At 52.1% G+C, this 20530-nt stretch overlaps 1 protein-coding gene across 5 annotated transcripts in view; it reads right to left on the bottom strand.

Moving 5' to 3' along the window:
- Window positions 1-20530, bottom strand: part of EYA2 (EYA transcriptional coactivator and phosphatase 2) — a 256555-nt gene that overhangs the window by 9958 nt on the left and 226067 nt on the right. For all 5 annotated transcript variants that reach the window (XM_042930777.1, XM_042930776.1, XM_042930778.1 and 2 more), the window contains 4 exons: window positions 14296-14354; window positions 9613-9773; window positions 4501-4615; window positions 3441-3562 (listed from right to left, as the gene is read on the bottom strand). In XM_042930777.1, the coding sequence (XP_042786711.1) occupies window positions 3441-3562; window positions 4501-4615; window positions 9613-9773; window positions 14296-14354 (457 nt within the window). The remainder of the gene's footprint in view (window positions 1-3440; window positions 3563-4500; window positions 4616-9612; window positions 9774-14295; window positions 14355-20530) is intronic.

A 20530-nucleotide genomic window follows, 5' to 3' on the forward strand; every position in this document is an offset into this window, starting at 1 on the left:
TATCATTTAAAAATACATAGTATATATATATGTATATATATATATTTTTTATTTATTTTATTTTTTTTATTTAAAAAAATTTTTTTTAACTTTTTTAATTTATTTTTGAGACAGAGACAGAGCATGAATGGGGGAGGGGCACAGAGAGAGGGAGACACAGAATCGGAAGCAGGCTCCAGGCTCTGAGCCATCAGCCCAGAGCCTGACGCGGGGCTCGAACTCACGGACCGTGAGATCGTGACCTGAGCTGAAGTCGGACGCTTAACCGACTGAGCCACCCAGGCACCCCTATATATATTTTTTTAAATTAAAATCCATGTTAGTTAACATAGTGTAATAATGGTTTCAGGAGTAGAATGTAGCGATTCATCACTTACATATAACACCCAGTGCTCATCCCAGCAAGTGCCCTCCTTAATGCCCTTCACCCGTTTAGCCCATCTCCCCACCTAGCTCCCTTCCAGAAACCCTCAGTTTGTTCTCTGTATTTAAGAATGGCTTTCAGTTTGCCTCCCTCTCTGCTTTTATCTTGTTTTTCCTTCCCTCCCCCTATGTTTTGTTTCTGAAATTCCACATATGAGTGAAATCATATGGTATTTGTCTTTCTCTGACTGACTTATTTTGCTTAGCATAATACATTCTAGTTCCACCTACATAGTTGCAAATGGCAAGATTTCGTTCTTTTTGATAGCTGAGTAATATTCCACTGTGTGTGTGTGTGTGTGTGTGTGTGTGTGTGTGTGTATACACATACACTCCATTATATATATACACACCACGTCTTCTTTATCCATTCACCAGTCAATGGACATTGGGCTATTTCCATAATTTGGCTATTGTCGATAGTGCTGCTATAAACATTGGGGTGCACGTGCCCCTCTGAATCAGCATTTTTGTGTCCTTTGGATAAATACCTAGTAGTGCAACTGCTGGGTCATAGGGTAGTTCTGTTTTTAATTTTTTCAGCTGCATTATTTTGCAACAGCCAAAACATGGAAGCAACCAAGCATCCGTTGACAGATGAGTAGATACAAAAAATGTCATATGTACATGTAACGGATTACGGACTATTAGCCTTAAGAAGGAAGGGGATCTGACACCTACCACCACATGGAAATGACCCTTGAGGACAGTATGCTAAGTGCAACAAGCCAATCACAAAAAGGCAAGTGTCCTATGATTCCACTTATACGAGGTCCCTAGAGCAGTCACATTCGCAGAGACGGATAGTAGAAGGGTGGTCGCCAGGGGCTGAGAGCAGGGAGGAGTGGGGAGTTGCTGTTTAATGCAGATCGAGCTTTGGTTCTACAAGATGGAAAGGGTTCTGGAGACAGATGGTGGGGACGGTTACACAACAAGGTGAATGTGGTTAATACCACTGAACTGCACCCTTAAAAGTGGTTAAGATAGTAAATTGTATGTGTATTTTCCCATAATTAAAGATAAAAATATTTTATTCAATTTTGTTTATTTTTTTAATGTTTATTTAGTTTTGAGAGAGAGAGAGAGCGAGAGTGAGCATGAGCAGGGGAGGGGCAGAGAGAGGGAGACACAGAATCCGAAGCAGGCTCCAGGCTCCGATCGGTCGGCACAAAGCCCGACGCGGGGCTTGAACCCACGGACGGTGAGATCACAACCTGAACCGAAGTCGGACGCTCAACCGCCTGAGCGACCCTGGCACCTCATGATAACAAATATTTTAAAAAGAGGTTCTAACTAAGCCGCCAAGGCACACGAGTAGACTGTGCAGAAAGAAAACGACAGGCTCACCAAGTCCCGTTGCAGAGGCTCTAATGGCCACCCGGGGCCTGATGTCCAGGATTTTAAAATCGAAAGGCACTTTTCCGTAACGTTCAGATCTAGAACTCCACTAAAGGCAAAAACGGCTCTGGGAAAATTGCTTCCGAAGTATACTATAATTTTTTTTTTTTTTCCACAGAAGAAAACAAGGGTAAAAATTTCTAATTAAAAACGTCTTGGGGTGCCTGGGTGGCTCAGTCAGTTAAGAGTCTGACTTGATTTCGGCTCTGGTCATAATCTCATGTTCATGAGATTAAGTGGGGCTCTTTGCTGTGACTCACACACATGTGCACGCTCTCCCTCTCAAAATAAATAAACTTAAAAAAAAATCTTAACTAACTAGATTTATTTTGTATTATTATACAGTTTTAGGTCATGTAAGAAGACCCCCCTCCCCAAGAAAACCAATATTACCTGCCCTGATGATAAATGATGCTGTTAATTTCTAGTTATTAAATTCTTTTATCTGATGGAAGCTCGAAGCCTAAGGCTTGTTCTCTGTTAATAATGGAGATTTTCAAGTATTTTATTTTTATTTTACTTAAATTAAAAAAAGATTTTTTTAACGTTTATTTTTGAGAGAGAGAGAGAGAGAGAGAGAACGAGTGCATGTGTGTGCTAGTGGGGGAGGGGCAGAGAGAGAGGGAGACAGAATCCGAAGCAGGCTCCAGGCTCTGAGCCGTCATCACAGAGTCTGACGTGGGGCTCGAACTCAAGGACCATGAGATCATGAGCTGAACCAGAGTAGGATGCCCAACCGAGTGAGCCACCCAGGTGCCCCAGAGATTTTAAGTATTAAGAGAGGTGTTAAAGCAGGATAACACTAAATTGAGACTCTCTCCTGAAAAGAGAATTAAAAAAAAACCCCAAACATTTTCTCTCTGTGTGGTTCAAGGTTAGATTTAGGATTATTTGGTGACTTGTAACCACCTAGAATTAAAATCACAGCCTGTGCCATGCTGTGGTGAGGACTGTTTCCCTCTTCTTAGTAACGTAATTCCATGACTTTTACCTGGGGTCGTGGCGCTAAGCTATGGACTACATTTCCCAGCCTCCCTTGCAAACAGTCATGGCCATGTGACTAAGCTGGGGCCAACAGGGGCCAACAGGAGGTGAGTAAAAGTACAGTGTATCTCTTTCCTTCCTCTCTGCACACCACCCCCCCCCCCCCCAGGCCAGAATGACAATGTGGTAGGATTCTGATTCGACCACACACATGAGAATAAACCCACAGGGGATGGTGGAAAAATAAGATGGGAACGACCTGGGATTCTGTGTGAGTTTCAGGACAGAGCTGCCCCACTAGACTGGATCACTCGTCTCTGGTCTGTTGACACGTGAGGGAGAAATACACTTTGATTCTGATGTCAGCCCGTGTATTGGGGTGTATTCATTACAGCAGCTTTGCAGGTATCCTAACTAACACACACACTTTAGAATATGGTCCTAACCAACTCCTTTGGAGGCTGAGGTTGAAGCGCGTGGTTTGTGGGATTGTTCTGGGGATCTCAGTCATGGCCCGGGACAGGGAAGTTCTTCAGCTTTCCTAATGCCGTTTTCCTTAAGCCCTTCACACAAGGGATGGAAAGCTAACCTCACCCACCCTCTGTGCATCACCCCGAGGTCTGGGTTCTCCCTACCTGTCTTGGTTGCACTGTAGATGTTCTCAATAGGAAACACGGAGCCCAGTCCATACAGCAGGACTTTGGCCAGGGCAGGAATCAGTTGAGTGGTGGTGACCAGCACGTTGACACAATTGGGCCTGAGGACGGAGAAAAAAGACCGTGGGTCAGAACACCAAGGTAGAGCCAGGCCGGGCCTGGTCACCCGGCAGCCTGAGCCTGGAGTCGGCAGGCATTCTGGTGGGGTTTGGGAGCTCTGGCTAAGTCATGTTCAGGTGAGAGTGGGGCCCGAAGATCTTTCAGCTGTTCCTCTCCTTTAAGCCTGAGGCTGCCTGGCACACTGAAACACGAGTGCAATACTTTCATTTAGAAAAACGTGTCCTGCGGGGGCCCCACTTGAGCAGCTGCAGCTGCCTATCGGTGATGTAGAGTTAATGTGGATCAGGTGTAGGACAACGGGGAGTGGTGAGGGCTGGGGTGCACTGGGGAGCACCTACCAGTTCTGAAATTTTTACAGAATCCAGAAACCGGGAGCCATGGATTACTTTCCCATCCTGGGGCCAGAGTGCGTGTCAAACTAGACGCATCAGCGGGATGGAGCCAGCGGCCATTTTGTGACCATTCGTGTGTGGCGTCGCGAGATTCTGGGATGCTAGAGCACAGACGGTAATTTGTCCTCTGGCCCAGGTGACCTTATTTAGGAGCAAGAGGCAACTTACTGGGAGGCCCAGAATGAAACTGGACGCTCCTTACCTCGTAAGTGCCAGATGATCTGCGGTCTACTAGAAGATGGTTTTTAGAGGGTGGGTGTTGTGGGCAAGAGTGGATGGGACAAGATGGACCTATGTACACATGTTCGGGCTCCGCTGGACCCTGGGAAGTCTCTGCAGCTATCTGCTCAGCTACGGTACAAGGTGTCCCTCGTGTCTGATAATACCTCCGCTTTATCAAATGTCTGCAAAGCCGGCAAATGAGAATTTGGAGAGTCCAGTTCTCCCAAGTGTGGAAATGGAGGAGCCACCACCCTCAAATCGGGGAACGTTCAGGGGCGCAAAGGAAAAAGGGGGCTCCCACCTACCGGGAATTGATGAGGTTGAGCGCCTTTAGAGAGTGGGTCAGCCAGAGGTCGGTCAGAGCCTCCAGCTCGGCTCTGAGCTGTAGCCAAGTCTCTCTTTTGGGAGCTCCTATCAAGCCTATGGACAAGGGAAGAAAAGATGGGCTAGTTATTATTTTAGAAGTCTGGGCGGTAGTGGTTAGGGAAGGGGAGTGTAGCTACTGGTTCTCTGGGTTTCAAATCAGATGACACCCAAGGACCACTTTAATCCAGTGATTTTAATCTTATTTTGGGATTGATGGGTCAATCAACCCATCTACTGATTGATCCATTCATCTACCCATCCACCCTCCCATCCTTCCAGCCCTCCCTCTGCCCGCCCGTCCATCCATCCGTTCATCCATCCCTCTGTCTGTCCATCCATCCATCCCTCTGTCTGTCCATCCGTCCATCCATCCATCCATCCATCCATCCGTCCATCTGTCCATCCATCCATCCATCCCTCTGTCCATCCATCCCTCTGTCCATCCATCCATCCATCCCTCCGTCCATCCAGCCCTCCCTCTGCCCGCCCGTCCATCCATCCGTCCATCCATCCGTCCATCCATCCCTCTGTCCATCCGTCCATCCCTCCGTCCATCCAGCCCTCCCTCTGCCCGCCCGTCCATCCATCCGTCCATCCATCCCTCTGTCCATCCATCCATCCATCCCTCTGTCCATCCAACCATCCATCCATCCATCCATCCATCCATCCATCCATCTGTCCATCCATCCATTCATCCATCCCTCTGTCCATCCATCCATCCATCCCTCTGTCCATCCATCCATCCATCCCTCTGTCCATCCATCCATCCATCCATCCATCCATCCCTCTGTCCATCCGTCCATCCATCCATCCATCCATCCATCCCTCCGTCCATCCAGCCCTCCCTCTGCCCGCCCGTCCATCCATCCGTCCATCCATCCGTCCATCCATCCCTCTGTCCATCCATCCATCCATCCCTCTGTCCATCCAACCATCCATCCATCCATCCATCCATCCATCCATCCATCTGTCCATCCATCCATTCATCCATCCCTCTGTCCATCCATCCATCCATCCCTCTGTCCATCCATCCATCCATCCCTCTGTCCATCCATCCATCCATCCATCCCTCTGTCCATCCGTCCATCCATCCATCCATCCATCCATCCCTCCGTCCATCCAGCCCTCCCTCTGCCCGCCCGTCCATCCGTCCATCCATCCATCCATCCATCCATCCATCCATCCCTGCATCCATCCATCCACCCATCCATCTATCCATCCAACCAAGACTTCAGGAGTGCCCTCTGTATGCTCAGTATTGTAATAGGCACTGCATACACAGATGAACAAAATATGCAGATGATTGAGTTCATACTGTTATTAGTGGAGACAAAAAATGGATAAGGAAATAAAAATGACTAACATTTATTGAGTGCTTACTATGTGTAGGGTCCTGGGCTCTTAACATGATTTATTTCGTTCATCTTCACAATGACCCTAGAGGGGGACCCTCTTTTTACTTATTTTTAATGGAGATATAATGGGCATGTCACATTGTGTAAATCAGGTAAAGAAACTGAGGCTGTGTGAGGTTGACGGACTTGCTCACCGCAGGGAGGACATAATGGAGACAGGTTTGGCAGCCAGGCGGCAGACCTCCAGAGCCCACCCTACGGTGTTTCTAAACCTGATCATCATCCTGTCAGTCGTCGAGGCCCTTAAGATGAAGTTCAGACTCCACAGTCCACATGCCTGCGAGGTTGCCAATCTCCCCTCTCGCCATTGCCCTGACATCCTTCCATTCCTGTCCCGGTGGCCTCCTCTTTGTCCCCTGGAACATCAAGTCTGTTCCTGTCTCAGGACCCTTGCACACCTCGTTTCAGAACCTGGACCACACCTTCCCTTTTTGCATAAAACTTCACACTCATTTCCAGCGTCCTCTCTTCTGGAAGGCTTATCCCGGTCAGCTCTATGTTATACTCCGCCAACACACTGTACTTCTTCTTTACAGCACTTGGCACAGGTATAATTCGAAACGCATCTGTGTGATTACGTGTCCCACGTCTGCTTCAGCCATCATGCCGTCTGCTCCGTGAGGGCAGGGACCAAGCCGGCTTCGTTCAGCACCATGGTACCAGCCCCTGGGAGGTACTGTATGGCAGGGGCTGGTGCATGGTTGGTGCTGCACCAGGGAGCATGCACTCAGTGGGACAGGAATGCTTCAGGTGGCCCCTGGCTTTCCTTTCTCTCTGTACCTTCCCCACGGCCCCTTAGCTGGGGCACTTGATAACAATGCAAACTCTCAGGGGCGCGGTGCCGTATGTTTCGCAAGAGGCTTCCCCCGGGTGCTGCCATGGGTAGCCAGCCCGTCAACCACTGCGACTTGGCACCTGCTAGGAAGCGTGCTTCAAGCTTCTGTCTGCCTGCCCCCTACCTGGGGCTTTGCCTCAGACTTGCTCTCCTTCCCTGGACACGTGCGACATTTAAGAAGTGCTCACGGTGCGGTGGCCCTGTTCTCAGTGTCTCCCGCGTGTTAATTCACACGACCCTGACATTTATCCCATGAGTTGGGCCGCGTCATTGTTCCCATCTTACACATGAGGAAACTGAGTCACAGAGGGGTTAAGTAACCCGCTGGGGGGTACAACAGGTTGTGGTAGAGGGAGGTGTGAAATCAGGCAAAGGCCTCTCTCTGAACCCAGCCCCTGCCTCCTGGAGGCTGGCTTGTTAATTTTTTTTTAATGTTTATTTATTTTTGAGGTGGGGGGCGGGGAGGAAGCAGAGAGAGAGGGAGGCACAGAATCCCAAGCAGGCTCTAGGCTCTGAGCTGTCAGCACGGAGCCCGACACGGGGGCTCGAACTCAGGAACCGCGAGATCATGATCTGAGCTGAAGATCATGATCGGATGCTGAATGGACTGAGCCCCCCAGGCGCCCCTTGTTAAGCATTTTCTGTCTTCACCCTGTATCTTGCAGATGTCTCTCTTCTGAGCACAACTTCCAAAACCCTTGGGCTCCTGGGTGTGCGGTGAGCCCCAGGCTGGGGGCTGCAGCCCTCCCCAGGCTAGTTCTGTGATGCGGGAACAGCTGGGGGGAGGTGAGGAGGAGTAACATGCAGAGACTGGAGGTGGGGTGGGGGGAAGGAGGGGAGGGCTGCCCACGGTGGCCCCTACTGGCCGACTCCACCCGTCTCCCCTAGTCCAAGCACACCTGCTCCCCTCTTCTCTCCACGTAGGGGTGGGTGAGCAAGCAGGGCTGACTCTGCCGCTCTCTGCTTCCCTCTCACAGTCCACAGACTTGGGCGTGAGAGGCCACGGAGTGTGGGCAGAGGTGGTGAGGCAGTCGGCCTGGCACTCCGTTGCGGTGGCTCTGCCACTTGGGCTGTGTGACGCTGGGCAGGTTACTTAACGTCTCTGATCTCCGTTTCCACCTTTATACAACATGGAGGACAAAAGCACTTACCTTATGGGGGTCTCGTAAAGAGCAAATAAGATATTAGATGACAAGCCCTCATCACAGAGCCTGGCATACAGCAAGCGCTCAGCAAACGTTAGCTGTTGCCAGAACTGCATTAGGACTGCAGCCACGGACGAGACAGAAAATCCGTCCCCAAAAACCGACAGTCCGTCTGGAGAAAGCAGAAGGCAGAGAAGAATTCGAAAAACTCCCAAGCAAAACTGAAAGGAACTAAGGACAAATGCTCCCATTTTCTGAGTGCCCCCTATCTAACAGGCACAGAGTCATGACTTTTGTGCCCATTAACAACAGACGTTCCCATAACCCAGTGAGACAGAATTAGTTTTATCCCCAGTTCTCAGATTTAGATGCCACGGCTCAGGGAGGTAGTTAGAAAGTGGAGGCATTGGGACGGGAAGTAGGTTCTGTGCAGTTTGAGACCCTAAATTCTTTCCGGGACTCTTTCTGGGGCTGGGGGAGGGGGCCCTAGACACTCTGGGGGCCACGGGGTATATGGCAACACTATCGGCTGCCTGCTCAGACCTCTTCCCTTTATGGGCCAGCGGTTGGTTCCACACACTGTGACAATCGAAACGCCCCCGAATGCCTTCTTGGGGAGAGGCAGCATCACCTCCTCTTAAGAGAGGTCTAGAAATAGTGATCTAGTGCTTGCCCAAAGCCGCGTCCAGACTTCTTGTTCAGCGTGACAACCAATGGTCTCTTGCTACTGACCCTGGTGGCTGTCCCCTTGACTGCACACCTGAGCCTGAATTCTGTGATTCCGACCCAGGCTGCAGCCACGAAAGTCAGAACCGGGGGCACCTGGTGGCTCAGTCGGTTCGGCGTCCAACTCTTGACTCTGGCTCCAGTCATGACGTCACGGCCGTGAGATGGAACCTGGAGTCGGGGCCTCCTTGGGATTCTCTCTCTCTCTTTCTCTCTCAACAAGGAAAGAAAATCAGACCTGGAAATGCCTCCGGTGGTTCCAATATGAGAATCAGTGGCCTCCAGTCCGTCTCCAGCTTCAGTGTTTCCACAAATTACTTGGGGATCTTGTTCAAAATGCAGATTCTGACTCAGTCGCCTAGAGTAGGGCCCGAGAGTCTGACGTCCAAGGTGACCGGCCGTCTGAGCCGCAAGCGCCAAGCCACCGGCCCTGCAGCCCCAGCGAGTGACAAGTGTCGCCTGGGGGGCGTGATGGAAGCAGAGGGCCGGCCCACCCCAGCCTCAGACTCGGCAGGTCGGAGGAGGGCCCGAGACGCTGAGGTCCAGCACGTCTCCGGGTGCTGCTGGTGCGGGGACCACACTTGGTGAAGACGTGCGGTGAGGCCACCCCACCCCCACCCCCAGTGGTCATGTGATCCTGGGCAGGCGGCGTCATCTGTTCTCAGCTTCCTCCCCGTCAAGGTGAGATGTAGTGTCCTCTCCCGGGGCGCCCCCCCCCCCCCCGCGGAACGCACTAGGGAGGCCGCGTTCACGCGGCAAGGGGCCGCGGCCGTCCTTGACCCTGCCTGGGCCCCGGCCGCGGCCTGAGCATGGGCAGACCCCAACCCCAGACCCCCCCCCCCCCCGCCCGCACCCCTCCCCCAGCACCCCCCCCCCCCCGCAACCCCCCTCCCCCCGCACGGCGCGGCCGGCCCTCCCCCACCCACTCACCACCGACGTTGTTCTTGTACGTGTTGTACATCTCCTTCACCCGCCGGTAGCGGAAGGCCAGCTTCCTCATCCAGTCCACGCCGCCGTGGACGCCAGAGCCCAGGCACAGGTTGGCTCCGGGGGCCGAGCTGTGGAAGCCGTCGGCGGAGAAGTTGTACGTGCTGCGAGAGGGGGCGAGAGACGCGGTCAGTGTGCGAGGGGGGGGGCTCCTGGCCGGGAGACCGCGGGCCCCACGGCCCCCCGAGGCCCCTGCGTGCAGTGGCCACGCTAGGAAAAGCCCCCCTCCCCCCTTCTGCCGCCAGAAGGGAAGTCCAAACTATGGTTGTGGCCGGTTCATCCTGAGAGAAGAGTCTGGAAGAAAACACATTAGCTCCTGCTACTCCCATCCCCAAATCTGTACTGTCTCGCGCCCCCTGTAAGGCCTGGCTGCTAACCCCTCCTTCCCACTCTGGGAGCATCTCCCTGTCTTTCCAGGGAAGTACCATATTCTAGTTTTTTAAAGTTTATTTTTATTTTTGAGAGAGAGAGAGAGAGAGAGAGTGTGAACAGGGGAGGAACAGAGAGAGGAGACACAGAATCCGAAGCAGGCTCCAGGCCCTGAGCTGTCAGCACAGAGCCCGACTCGGCTCGAACTCACGGACCACAAGATCATGACCTGAGCCGAAGTCAGACGCTTCACCAGATGAGCCACCCAGGCGCCCTTTAGTTTTTTTGGGTTTGTTAAATTAGGCAGAGTCGATTGCTGGCTTTGCAGATGCGATCCTCCGCCCGGAATGAAGCATATGCTGGGCTAGCGAGTTCCACTTGTGGATGGGAGAGGAGCCAGGGTGTCACAAAGTTAAGGACAGAAGTGGCAGCTGGGAGCCCAGACGGGAAAGCAGGGGCCGCTCCCCACCTGCAGCAACCAGCATGTGAGGACGAAAACCCCCGTCTTCTCTCCCTCCGCCAGAAGCTCTGCTGGAGGTTTGCAAAATCATACCATCGCAGGGAAAAACCGCAGCGTGACAAGGGACATACGTATAGTATGGCCCAAAGCTTAAAAAATGAGTCTCTTTCTAGAAAAGAAAGAACAGGTCAGTGTGACGCCACAGCTGTCTCAGGCTGTGCGTTTGGCTGACGTTTTTCCTCTTTGCACTATGTTGCTGTTTCTAGATTTTCTGTGATGAGCTGAAGAGCGGAGAGAGAAAGGTATTTTATTTTTTAGCAAGACGCGCTGCGGCAGGGGTGAGGCGACACTTGGAAACCGTATCTTGCGCACGTCTGGTACTTCAATGCCGCTGCTGCGGCAGAGGTCAAAGGGCATTTGAAGAGCACGAGGGGCCGGGTCGTTCTCCCTGTGGGGCGTCTGCGGTGTGCACAGCCTGAGCACGGCGCGATGTCACATGCTGCTGTTCTGTGCCTGGGGCTCAGCCTTCCTTGAGCGGAAGCCTGTGGAAGCCACAGAAACGCCTGGGATGAACGTCTCGGACTCATCAGCTAATTTCACCTTGGGGACTTCCTGGGGCACGCGGGCCGGGCGACTTAATCCAAAAGGCCTCGAATATAGACTCTGGCGTTCTCTACAGCACACTGTGTGAAAAGCCAGAAAGAGACAGTGCCCACAGGTTCATATGAACACACACACACACACACACACACACACACACCTGTGCCATTTGTCACGGACATTTCTGCGAGTGTGACTGTGTATATCATTGGAAGCAAGAAGTCATGATGTCAGGAAGCGGTTGGTTCGAGACGGTGAGAATACGGGTGAGTATAGTTTCTTCTGAAATGTACAAAAGCCCATGGAGAACATGGTCTGACCTGATAACCCGTTCGGACAAAAACGTTCTCTTTCCCACGAAAGATGTGAATGGCTTCATTACACAGACATGTTTGTTGCTTCTTCTCCCTTTCAGCCCTCCTTGGGTGGTGATGACCAGGGGTTAAAGATGAATGAAATACACCCAACTAGCAAAAGGGGGCCGACAACATCCAACCATGGGAGCAGGGGAGCCACGTGTCGGGGACTCACTCGTGCGGGGCGCTTTTCCAGCACGCAGGCAACCCGACGAGAAGCGGGAGAAATGACTTTACCCCGTCACGTCCCCTCGTTTCCAGAAGCCACCCTTCAATTGCCACGTGGTCCTTCCTCTTCTTTACTGCAAACATTCCCTTCTTGCTAGATAATTTCTCCTCCTTCTTTCTCAGAAACGTTATTTTCCGCCAACCTCATTTCCATTTTCTCTTTAACCGTCTGTGGAAGAACAGCCTTCGACCACTCCGGGGTCGTTCCTGCCCGTTCGATGGCCGGAGCGGTGGGAGCCGCAGGCCAGTGTCCGGTGGTGGGCGGACCAGGGAGCCACCGAACAGGCACCGAGGCAGCTGTGCGCCTCCCGACCCGTCTGCAGCGAACTCTGGAGCCAGGGCAGCCCGTTCCCCCGGAATTTCCTCCTCGGTCACAGCCCTTCCAGCAGCGACCTGCTCTTCCTTCTCGATCTCTTCAGAAGTCTCTGTAGGAGCCGAGATCAGGCATGGCCTCCGCGGGTGGTCACGGCAGATGGTGCCACGAACGTGCAGGCTTTCCGGGGCCTCACCGGGCCCGCCACGTGAGCCCCCTTGTTGCTGGATGCGGTGGCGATGTCCACGGGGCTCAGGGGAGGGTCTGTCACACACATAGCAACGGCAGGCAGGTTAGCACCTCTGGCGGCTACTGATCCCAGGGCTGACCACGGTGAGAGGCGGGCGGGCGGTCAATCCTGGGATCAGTAGCCACCAGAAGGCGTGGCTCCTGGAAGCTGCCCGGATCTGGTCAGGGAAGGTTCCAGAAGGGAGGCGGCCAGCAACAGGACCGGCCCCCGCAGTGGCAGCACACGTCAGCACGGCTCGCTGGCCAGCATCCCCGGGGGCTAGGACACCGACATCAGCCGGGTCTTCAGTGGCAACCACGTGACGAGCTGTCAACAGAGCCTCTTCCGCATTTCTTCAGATTTCTGATATACGTGCCAATGCCAATACCTTTCCTTCCGTGGATCACTGTTCTGTTTGGAAGTCAAGGTTGTGCCACCGAAGTGGGTTCCTGCTGTAAGAAATCTGGGGACACCCTCCTGCTTCACTGGCAAGACATCAAGGACTCCGGACATTGCAAAGGTTTTCCTTTAAGTTACGACGGGAAGCCAGGGCACCGCCTTACAGACCCCTCGCTGGGGAGTGTGGGAAGACCAGATAACTTAGTCTTGAAAAAGAACATTGACTAAGAACTCAGAGGAAACCCTGGGGAGACGCCTGGATGTTCTGCCAAGAGGTGGAGGGCAGGGCAGGGCGTCCCTGAATCCCGCGCACCAACCCCCCCTTACCAGCTGTGTGAGGTTGGGCAAGTTACTTAATCTCTCTGTGCCTCCTATTCCCCGACTGTCAAATGGGGATGATGAAAAGAGCATCTATTCCCCGTGGTAACTGTGATGGGGCAAAGTAAGGGCATTACCAAGGTTTGTTTCTGTTGTTCACTGAAAAAAAAGAAAGGGCATTTGATGCTTGGTGCCTGGTACACAGCAAGTGCTCAGAAGAGATTTCCTGAGTGAAGAAATGGGAGAGCTTGGTTTTTATGGGGAAAAACCTCCTTGGATGGCGGGTTCTGGAAGTGAGGTTCCAAATAGCTCAGCACGAAACCCGGTTCAGAGCAGCACTGCTCTCTGCCCCAAGCCAGCCAGCTACAGGGAAGCTTTATAAAAACGGAACTCTGGTCGCTCACCGCTGTGAGGGGGAGAGTGGTTCCCAGCTGTGACGTCATGGAAAGGACACAATTAACCTCGATCTGCGGTTTATTTACTCCATAAATAGAGAAACCTTGGCTGGCACTGGAGGATTGCTCCCTGCCAGTCCTCATTGCGAGGGATTTTCAGAACGGCTAATTAATACGAAGCAGGCGCTGGCCTATCACTCCTAGTTGTGCCGGGCTTTGAACCGACTCCCAGGGCCCAGTCACAGAAGCTTTGATTTGTTTTTTTGGAGTGAGACAGAAGACACAAACACTAAGCGACGTTACTGGCCCCCTAAGCGAAGCGTCATTCGGTCTAATAATATTTCTGATGGGCCAAGAGGCACTAGGTTGTGATAATTTTGGATAAGTGCAGATTAACTATGGTTCCATTTTTATAAGGTTTTCTCAGGGGCAGGCTTGGAACATTCCAGCCACATTCCTCTGAAAGCTGTCTCGTTTTGGGTACCTTATTTCTGGAATCCATGTCCTAGGAGGGTTTGCCCCTAGAAACCAGACACATACCTCTTACTCAGTCAAGAAATATTTTGAGTATCGACTGATCAACTTTTATAGTAAATACTGTACGTGTGCTAATGAAGGGGTGCCAAACTCTTAGTGGCGGTGATTCCGGGAGGCTAGATCAGGTGGTGTTTGAGTTTTTTATGATGTGCACGCCTTACTTTAGTAAGTAGGAAAAAAAAAATGCAGCGAGATAAACATAAGCAGAGTCCTGGAGAATCTGTGGAAATCTCCACCTTGGTGACTGGAGGTGATGGGCAAGAGTCTGCAGGGTGGGGGTTGGGCTGCAACCTGTGGGTTCTGGCAGAGGCAGGCACACACATCAGCCTGATAACCAGCCCTCCCCTCCTCTCCGCTTCCTGGTGAAAGGCAAGCTCGATCGCCAATCAAAAGGGGGCATTTTGGACTCCCCAAAGTCTTACCTTAAATCTTGCCCGTTGTCATCGGATGAGACGTCGTCAACGTGGATCTGGTCGCAATCCTGCGGAGAATGTGACACGAAGAGAAAGACAGGGAGGGGTATGGCTGGTTAATCAGCTGTAGGAGAGCTGAGTGGGGGAGCACTGGCTTGGGAGTCACCAGCCCTGGATTCTAGCCTGAGCTCTGCCACTAAAGGTTAGGTGACCTCCGGTTAAGTCTCTTCCCTTCTTTTGCTTTTGGTTTCCTTATAAATGAGCAGGTTGGGTGTAAGGTGTGTGTGTGTGGGGGGGGTGACCATATAATTTATCATGCAAACCAAGATAGTTCTGCAAGTCAAAGGGGCTGCTGTGAAGATTACATTGGAGGGACAGGCACAAAACAGGACCACCCCTCTCTACCTGTATGTTAGGACATATGGTCACCCTGGCCCCATAGTGGAAGCCTTTGCCTTAACCAAGGTATCTTCTTCCACTCGGAATGCTCTCTGCCTTCATCCGCAGAGTGAACTTAGTATTCTTCAAGCATTAGCTTCTGGAGGTACCCCCTTCTTCAGTCGTCCTCTGGGTCCGATGATATGTGATCATCATTTATTGAGTACTTATTATGTGCCAGGCACCATTCCGAGGGCTTGTCATTCCACCACCCACACATCCCCCCGTTCTCTTTGGGGAAAACACCTTAACACCTGCGAGTTAAGACCGAGGGGGGTGGGGGTGGGGTGAGGAAAATGGCCACGTGACCCAGGCTCAACCAATCAGAGAGACCCAGGAGCCCTCCGGCTTCAGCGATTGGGTCAAAGATGAGCATCGTGACCTAAACTGGACCAATGGGAGAGCCAGCCCTGGGAACTCGGCTGGGACCTTGGCTGCAGCTGTCGGAGGGTGGTGGTCACGTTATCTGAGCCCCTGGACCCGGCCCCAGCTGAAACCAGGCCACCCTGACCGTGGTGGGTAGAGTAATGCTCAACCCCCCTGCCCAATGTCCATTCCTAATCCCATGGTCCTCACGTGGCAAGAGGGCCTCCGCAGATGTGATTAAGCTTAAGGTCTGGAGATGCGGAGAGCAGTCGGGATTCTCCAGGTGGGCCCTAAATGTGATTACAAGGGCCTTTGGGAGTAAGAGGCAGAGGGATATGGGAAGACGGGAGAAGGGGATTGGGGCGATTGCTTTAAAGACGGAGGAAGAGGCGACAGGCCAAGAAATGCAGGGTGCCCACCAGACGCCCAGATTCTCCCTTCAGAGCCTCGTTGACGTCTTTTGCCCGGTGACACTGATTCTGGACCTCTGACCTCCAGAACAGTGAGAGAACACGCTGGTGTTGTTTTAAGCCACTGCGTGCGTGGTAACTGGTTACAGCCGCTGCAGGGAACGACTCCATGGGCCCTTGGGCTCCAGCTAGTGGAGTGGCCGTTCTGTCACTCGGCCACCGGGCAACACAACACCCTCCACGAAGCTACGCGCCGTGCACGCCCATCGGTCACCTCTGCCTCCGGCATAAAGTCCATCCAGGCGACAGGCTGATGCGGCACAAGTGGTGAGCGTGTTCTGCCCGCCGCTGCGGTCCTGGTGAAGCCCAGGCTCCGGAGTCAGACTGCCCGGGTCTGGATCCTAGATCCAGCCACTTCCCGGCTGTGTGACTTTGAGCCAGTGGCATAACCACCCTGAGCCTTAGAGGTGGGATGGGGAAATGGGAGATAAGGCAACCTCCTTCGCGGGGTTGACGGATGTGAGGAGAAGCGAGAGGCTGTGCTGGAAGCGTCTGGTACAGTGGCTGGAACACGGCAGGTACGGGGACGCACGCCACTGTTCTTATTATCGTGTTAAGATTTAAAAATGTCCACATTTAGGTGTCAGGGTGATCTCAGGAGGCAGGTGGCTCCTGGAAAACACTGCTAGGGAGAGGACAAGCACATGCGACTCTGAGCTTGACCTCTAAGAAAACGGTTGGTGGTAACACCTCTGGACTCTTGTTGAGGGGGTAGCATCTGGGAAAGAAATAGCGGTTTCTATTATTTTGAGCAGATGTCTTTTTACATAAGGACGGGGCTTGAATTTATCTTTGAGAACAGGAGCTCTGCTGGGGGATGATGGGAACCCCTTCCCTCATTAATTCTTTAAGATATGTAGAGGTAAGCGTGTTGCGGGGGCAGGGTGGGGGCGGGGACAGTGGCATTTGGGGCAGCCCGGGCTACCCTGTGGGGATCGAGGCTGGAACTTGGGACAACCAGTGTGGCCACTGGTCCCTCTCTGGTGCCCTGAAAGGGCTTTGGATTGAAAAGGGGTTTGCTGGGAGGTGAGGTTTGCCTCCACAGTCCCTGGCACACTCGGGCTCACGGCTCAGTGGCAGTGACTGAGCGTGACTCAGAGTCCTGACGCGTAGGACCTCACGCCTCCGTGGGCCCGGGACAACGCCTGGGAACAGGCAGCGGTGTGTGCTCTGACTCGCCTGGATGGGAAGGGCAGGGGGAGGTCCCACCGTATGGCTTCCTAGGGGTCAGCCGTGGGCAAGCGGGAACCGGTGAGGAACATGGCGATGACAAGTGGCAAACCCAACTGAGAAGCTCTTTGGAGAGTGCTGGAAAAAAACTGGGGACGCTGAGTGACCACTCTTGAGCTGGCAGGTATCTGGCTTACACCTAAACCTCTACGGTTCCTCATTCCGTATTTCCTTCCTTTCCACGTATCTGGGATTCTGACTGACGCTTGGTGGCCTTAGGCATCATCGATCCCCCTCCCCAAGAGGGACTGTCCTTTCCTAAAGTAGTTGAGCACCGTGGTACACCCCAACTTGAAAGCTTTTATAGTCATGCTAATACTGGAGCGGTTGGCCATACGTGGTTATTTGTAATATGTTCAAATTAAACTCAACCGCATAAAAAATTGAGTTCCTTAGGCCTATTTCAAGTGCTCAGTAACCACATGTAGGCAATGGCTGCTGTACTGCACGGTGCACGTACTTGTCTCAGCACAGAAAATTCTAGTGGACAGCGCTGCTCTCGAGGGGTAAAGACACCAGGCTGACAACTTCTCTTCTGTGTTGATAAGTTCGATTAGGGATGAGCTCGCAAGCCAGCCTGGAGACGTATCTCATTCAGCCCACACTACGCTTGAAAAATTGGGAACAATAGCCAATATGTGAACTCAGGGGACCTCTCTTTCCCCGTCTCCGTCCTCTCCCTTCCTGCTCTCACTCTCTGTCTTTCCAGATTTTCAGCTACTCTGAGACTTTACATACTCTGGCAGTGCAGGGCTTGCATTGCTCTGTCCCAACCACCCTTAGCCCTTTCCAGCGCTCCACAGTCTCGTCTGGGTTTTCTTCCCTTCACGTCACCTGGTTACCTGGCCCCTGTGGGCTTCCTACTTTGAGACCTCTGATCCACAGACCTCGTATACCAATCGAAGGGTCCTGGGACAGCGATCCTGATACGTCAGTGAAAACTGTCTCTAAAAAGCCAACGCGGACTTCGAAGGCCCAGGCACAGAGAAGACCAAATTAGTAGCAGACTTCTCCCCCATCCAGTGCTTTGCCTAAAATTGGAAAAACACCTCCCGTGCCCCCCTCCAGTCCTTGCCGGAGGCTCGAAAGCTGCTCCGGGGGTCACACGGGCTCAGGCCCCTGGGCAGGGGCACCCACCGCTTTCCCTGATGTCAGGGGAAAGGTATGTGGGAGGCTCTGGTTTTCTCATTTGCAAGGGGATTGTTGGGGGCGCTAAAGTGTGACAACAGTAGCGATCACATTTCGGACTTAATAAAATACCATGACGCTCAGCTAGACGCTACCTCATACTCCACCAGCTGACCTGGATCCAGTTACCCGCTGAGGCTGAGCCGGCAATGAGGGGAGTGAGCTCTGGGGGAGGAAGATCCTATGCGCCTCGATTCTCCTGCATGGGGGGCGGGCCTGTACGGTGGAGGGCACCAGCTTTTCACAGCCTAGGGTGCTTCTGGCCTCTTCAGGGTCACGTGTGACTATCCTGGGGGGTCCGAGTGGGGCCTGCTAGCAAAGACAGAGGAAGCGTTCCCATGGCCTTGACCTGGGTGAGGTCTGGGCCCCAGTGCAATCCCAGCAGCAAGGAGTTTACGCTTTCTGACTTACGGAAACACCCACACATCGTCTTGTGCAAAGATGTCCACCATCCCGGTGAGAAACAGGAAAACACCTAAAGTTGCCTCAACCGGATCGTCGCTAAACGCAACGTGGTATGTCCATTCAGCGGAATCCCGCCCAGCAGTTCAGACGAATGAGGTGGATTTTTCTGTTAGCACACGGAAGTATTTCTAAGACGTTCTATTGGGTGAAAGACCCACGAACAACATGGGGGTTGGGGCACTGATCCCTGTGTAGTCAAAGATCTGTGTATCACTTTGGACTCCCTCCCGAAACTTAACCACTAATAGCTGTTGTTGACTGGAAGCCTTACTGATAATATAAACAGTCAATTATCACATAGTTTATATGTGATACGTATTACATACTATATTCTTACAATAAAGTGAGCTAGAAAAAACAGTTATTAAGAAAATCACAAGGAGGGGTGTCTGAGTGGCTCCATCGGTTAAGCGTCTGACTTCAGCTCAGGTCATGATCTCAGGGTTCGTGAGTTTGAGCCCCGTGTTGGGCTCTGTGCTGACAGCTCAGAGCCTGGAGTCTGCCTTGGATTCTGTGTCTCTCTTTCTGCCCCTCCTCTGCTCGCATTCTTTCTCTCTCTCTCTCTCAAAAATAAATAAGCATTACAAAAAATTAAAAGTAAAAAAAAAAAAATCGCAAGGAAAATGCATTAACAGAACTGTACTAAATTTATTTAAAAGTCTGCATATGTGTGGATCCATGCAATTTAAACCCATGTTGTCCAAGGGTCAACTGTATTTATAAAAACCCACTGAAAACAAAACAAGATATTTTATATGGATATTTACATAGATGGACAATGAAAGGTCTGAAAGCTTACACATCTAACTGGAAGCAGCAGTTCTGTCTGGGAAGGCACTGGGATTGGGTTAGTGGTCAAAGGAGGCTTTCAACTTACTGAAATGACTATTCCTTCCCCCCCTCCCTCTCTCCCTCTCTTCCTCTCTCATTTTCCATAAGGATAATGCACATATACATTGCCTTTGAAAACAGAAAATATCTCACTGGGGAGGAGACAGGATCTAACACTGAAGGCCATTAAAAATTTTTTTTAATGTTTATTTTTGAGAGAGAGAGAGAGAGAGAGAGACAGCATGAACAGAGGAAGGGCAGAGAGAGAGGGAGACACAGAATCCGAAGCAGGCTCCAGGCTCCGAGCTGTCAGCACAGGGCCCGACGTGGGGCTTGAATCCATGAACCAAAAGATCATGACCTGAGGGGCACCTGGGTGGCTCAGTCGGTTGAGCGTCCGACTTTGGCTCAGGTCATGATCTCGAGGTTCATGGGTTCGAGCCCCGCGTCGGGCTCTGTGCTGACAGCTTGGAGCCTCGAGCCTGCTCGGATTCTGTGTCTCTCTCTCTCTCTGCCTGCCACACCCCCCCCTCCCCCCCGTCTCTCCTTCAAAAAAATAAATAAACATTGAAAAAAATTTTAAAAAATCACGACCTGAGACGAAGTTGGATGCTTAACTGACTGAGCCACCCGGGCGCCCCTCCATACTGTACTCTTTTAAAATTTTTTTTTTTTTCAACGTTTTTTATTTATTTTGGGGACAGAGAGAGACACAGCTTGAGCGGGGGAGGGGCAGAGAGAGAGGGAGACACAGAATCGGAAACAGGCTCCAGGCTCCGAGCCATCAGCCCAGAGCCTGACGCGGGGCTCGAACTCACGGACTCACGGACCGCAAGATCGTGACCTGGCTGAAGTCGGACGCTTAACCGACTGCGCCACCCAGGCGCCCCCATACTGTACTCTTTGAAAGGAAGTCACTATGCAAAGCTCACAGTATCTGAATAAGTGATTCAAAATTTTCTGCCCGAGATGTTAGTCTATCCTCCCCCACTTATTTATTTGTTTAATCATTATTTGTGTCATTACGGACCCGTGGGTCCTTGTTTTATACTTAGAATCCAATATCATGTAACTTGTTTTCGTAGTCAAATTGTTCCCAGCTTTGGCCACTGAGAACTCCGCCAGGAAGCTCCGTGTCCCTTTGACATCCTCCATCGCTGTAGAGTCTTTTGAGCACTTACTTTTGGCACCATAAGACGGGCCACATGTATTACATGTACTTCCTGCCCCAGCCCTAGAATCAGCCGTTTCTCTAA

Source organism: Panthera leo, chromosome A3 (genome assembly GCF_018350215.1).
Source record: "Panthera leo isolate Ple1 chromosome A3, P.leo_Ple1_pat1.1, whole genome shotgun sequence".
Taxonomy (NCBI): domain Eukaryota; kingdom Metazoa; phylum Chordata; class Mammalia; order Carnivora; family Felidae; genus Panthera; species Panthera leo.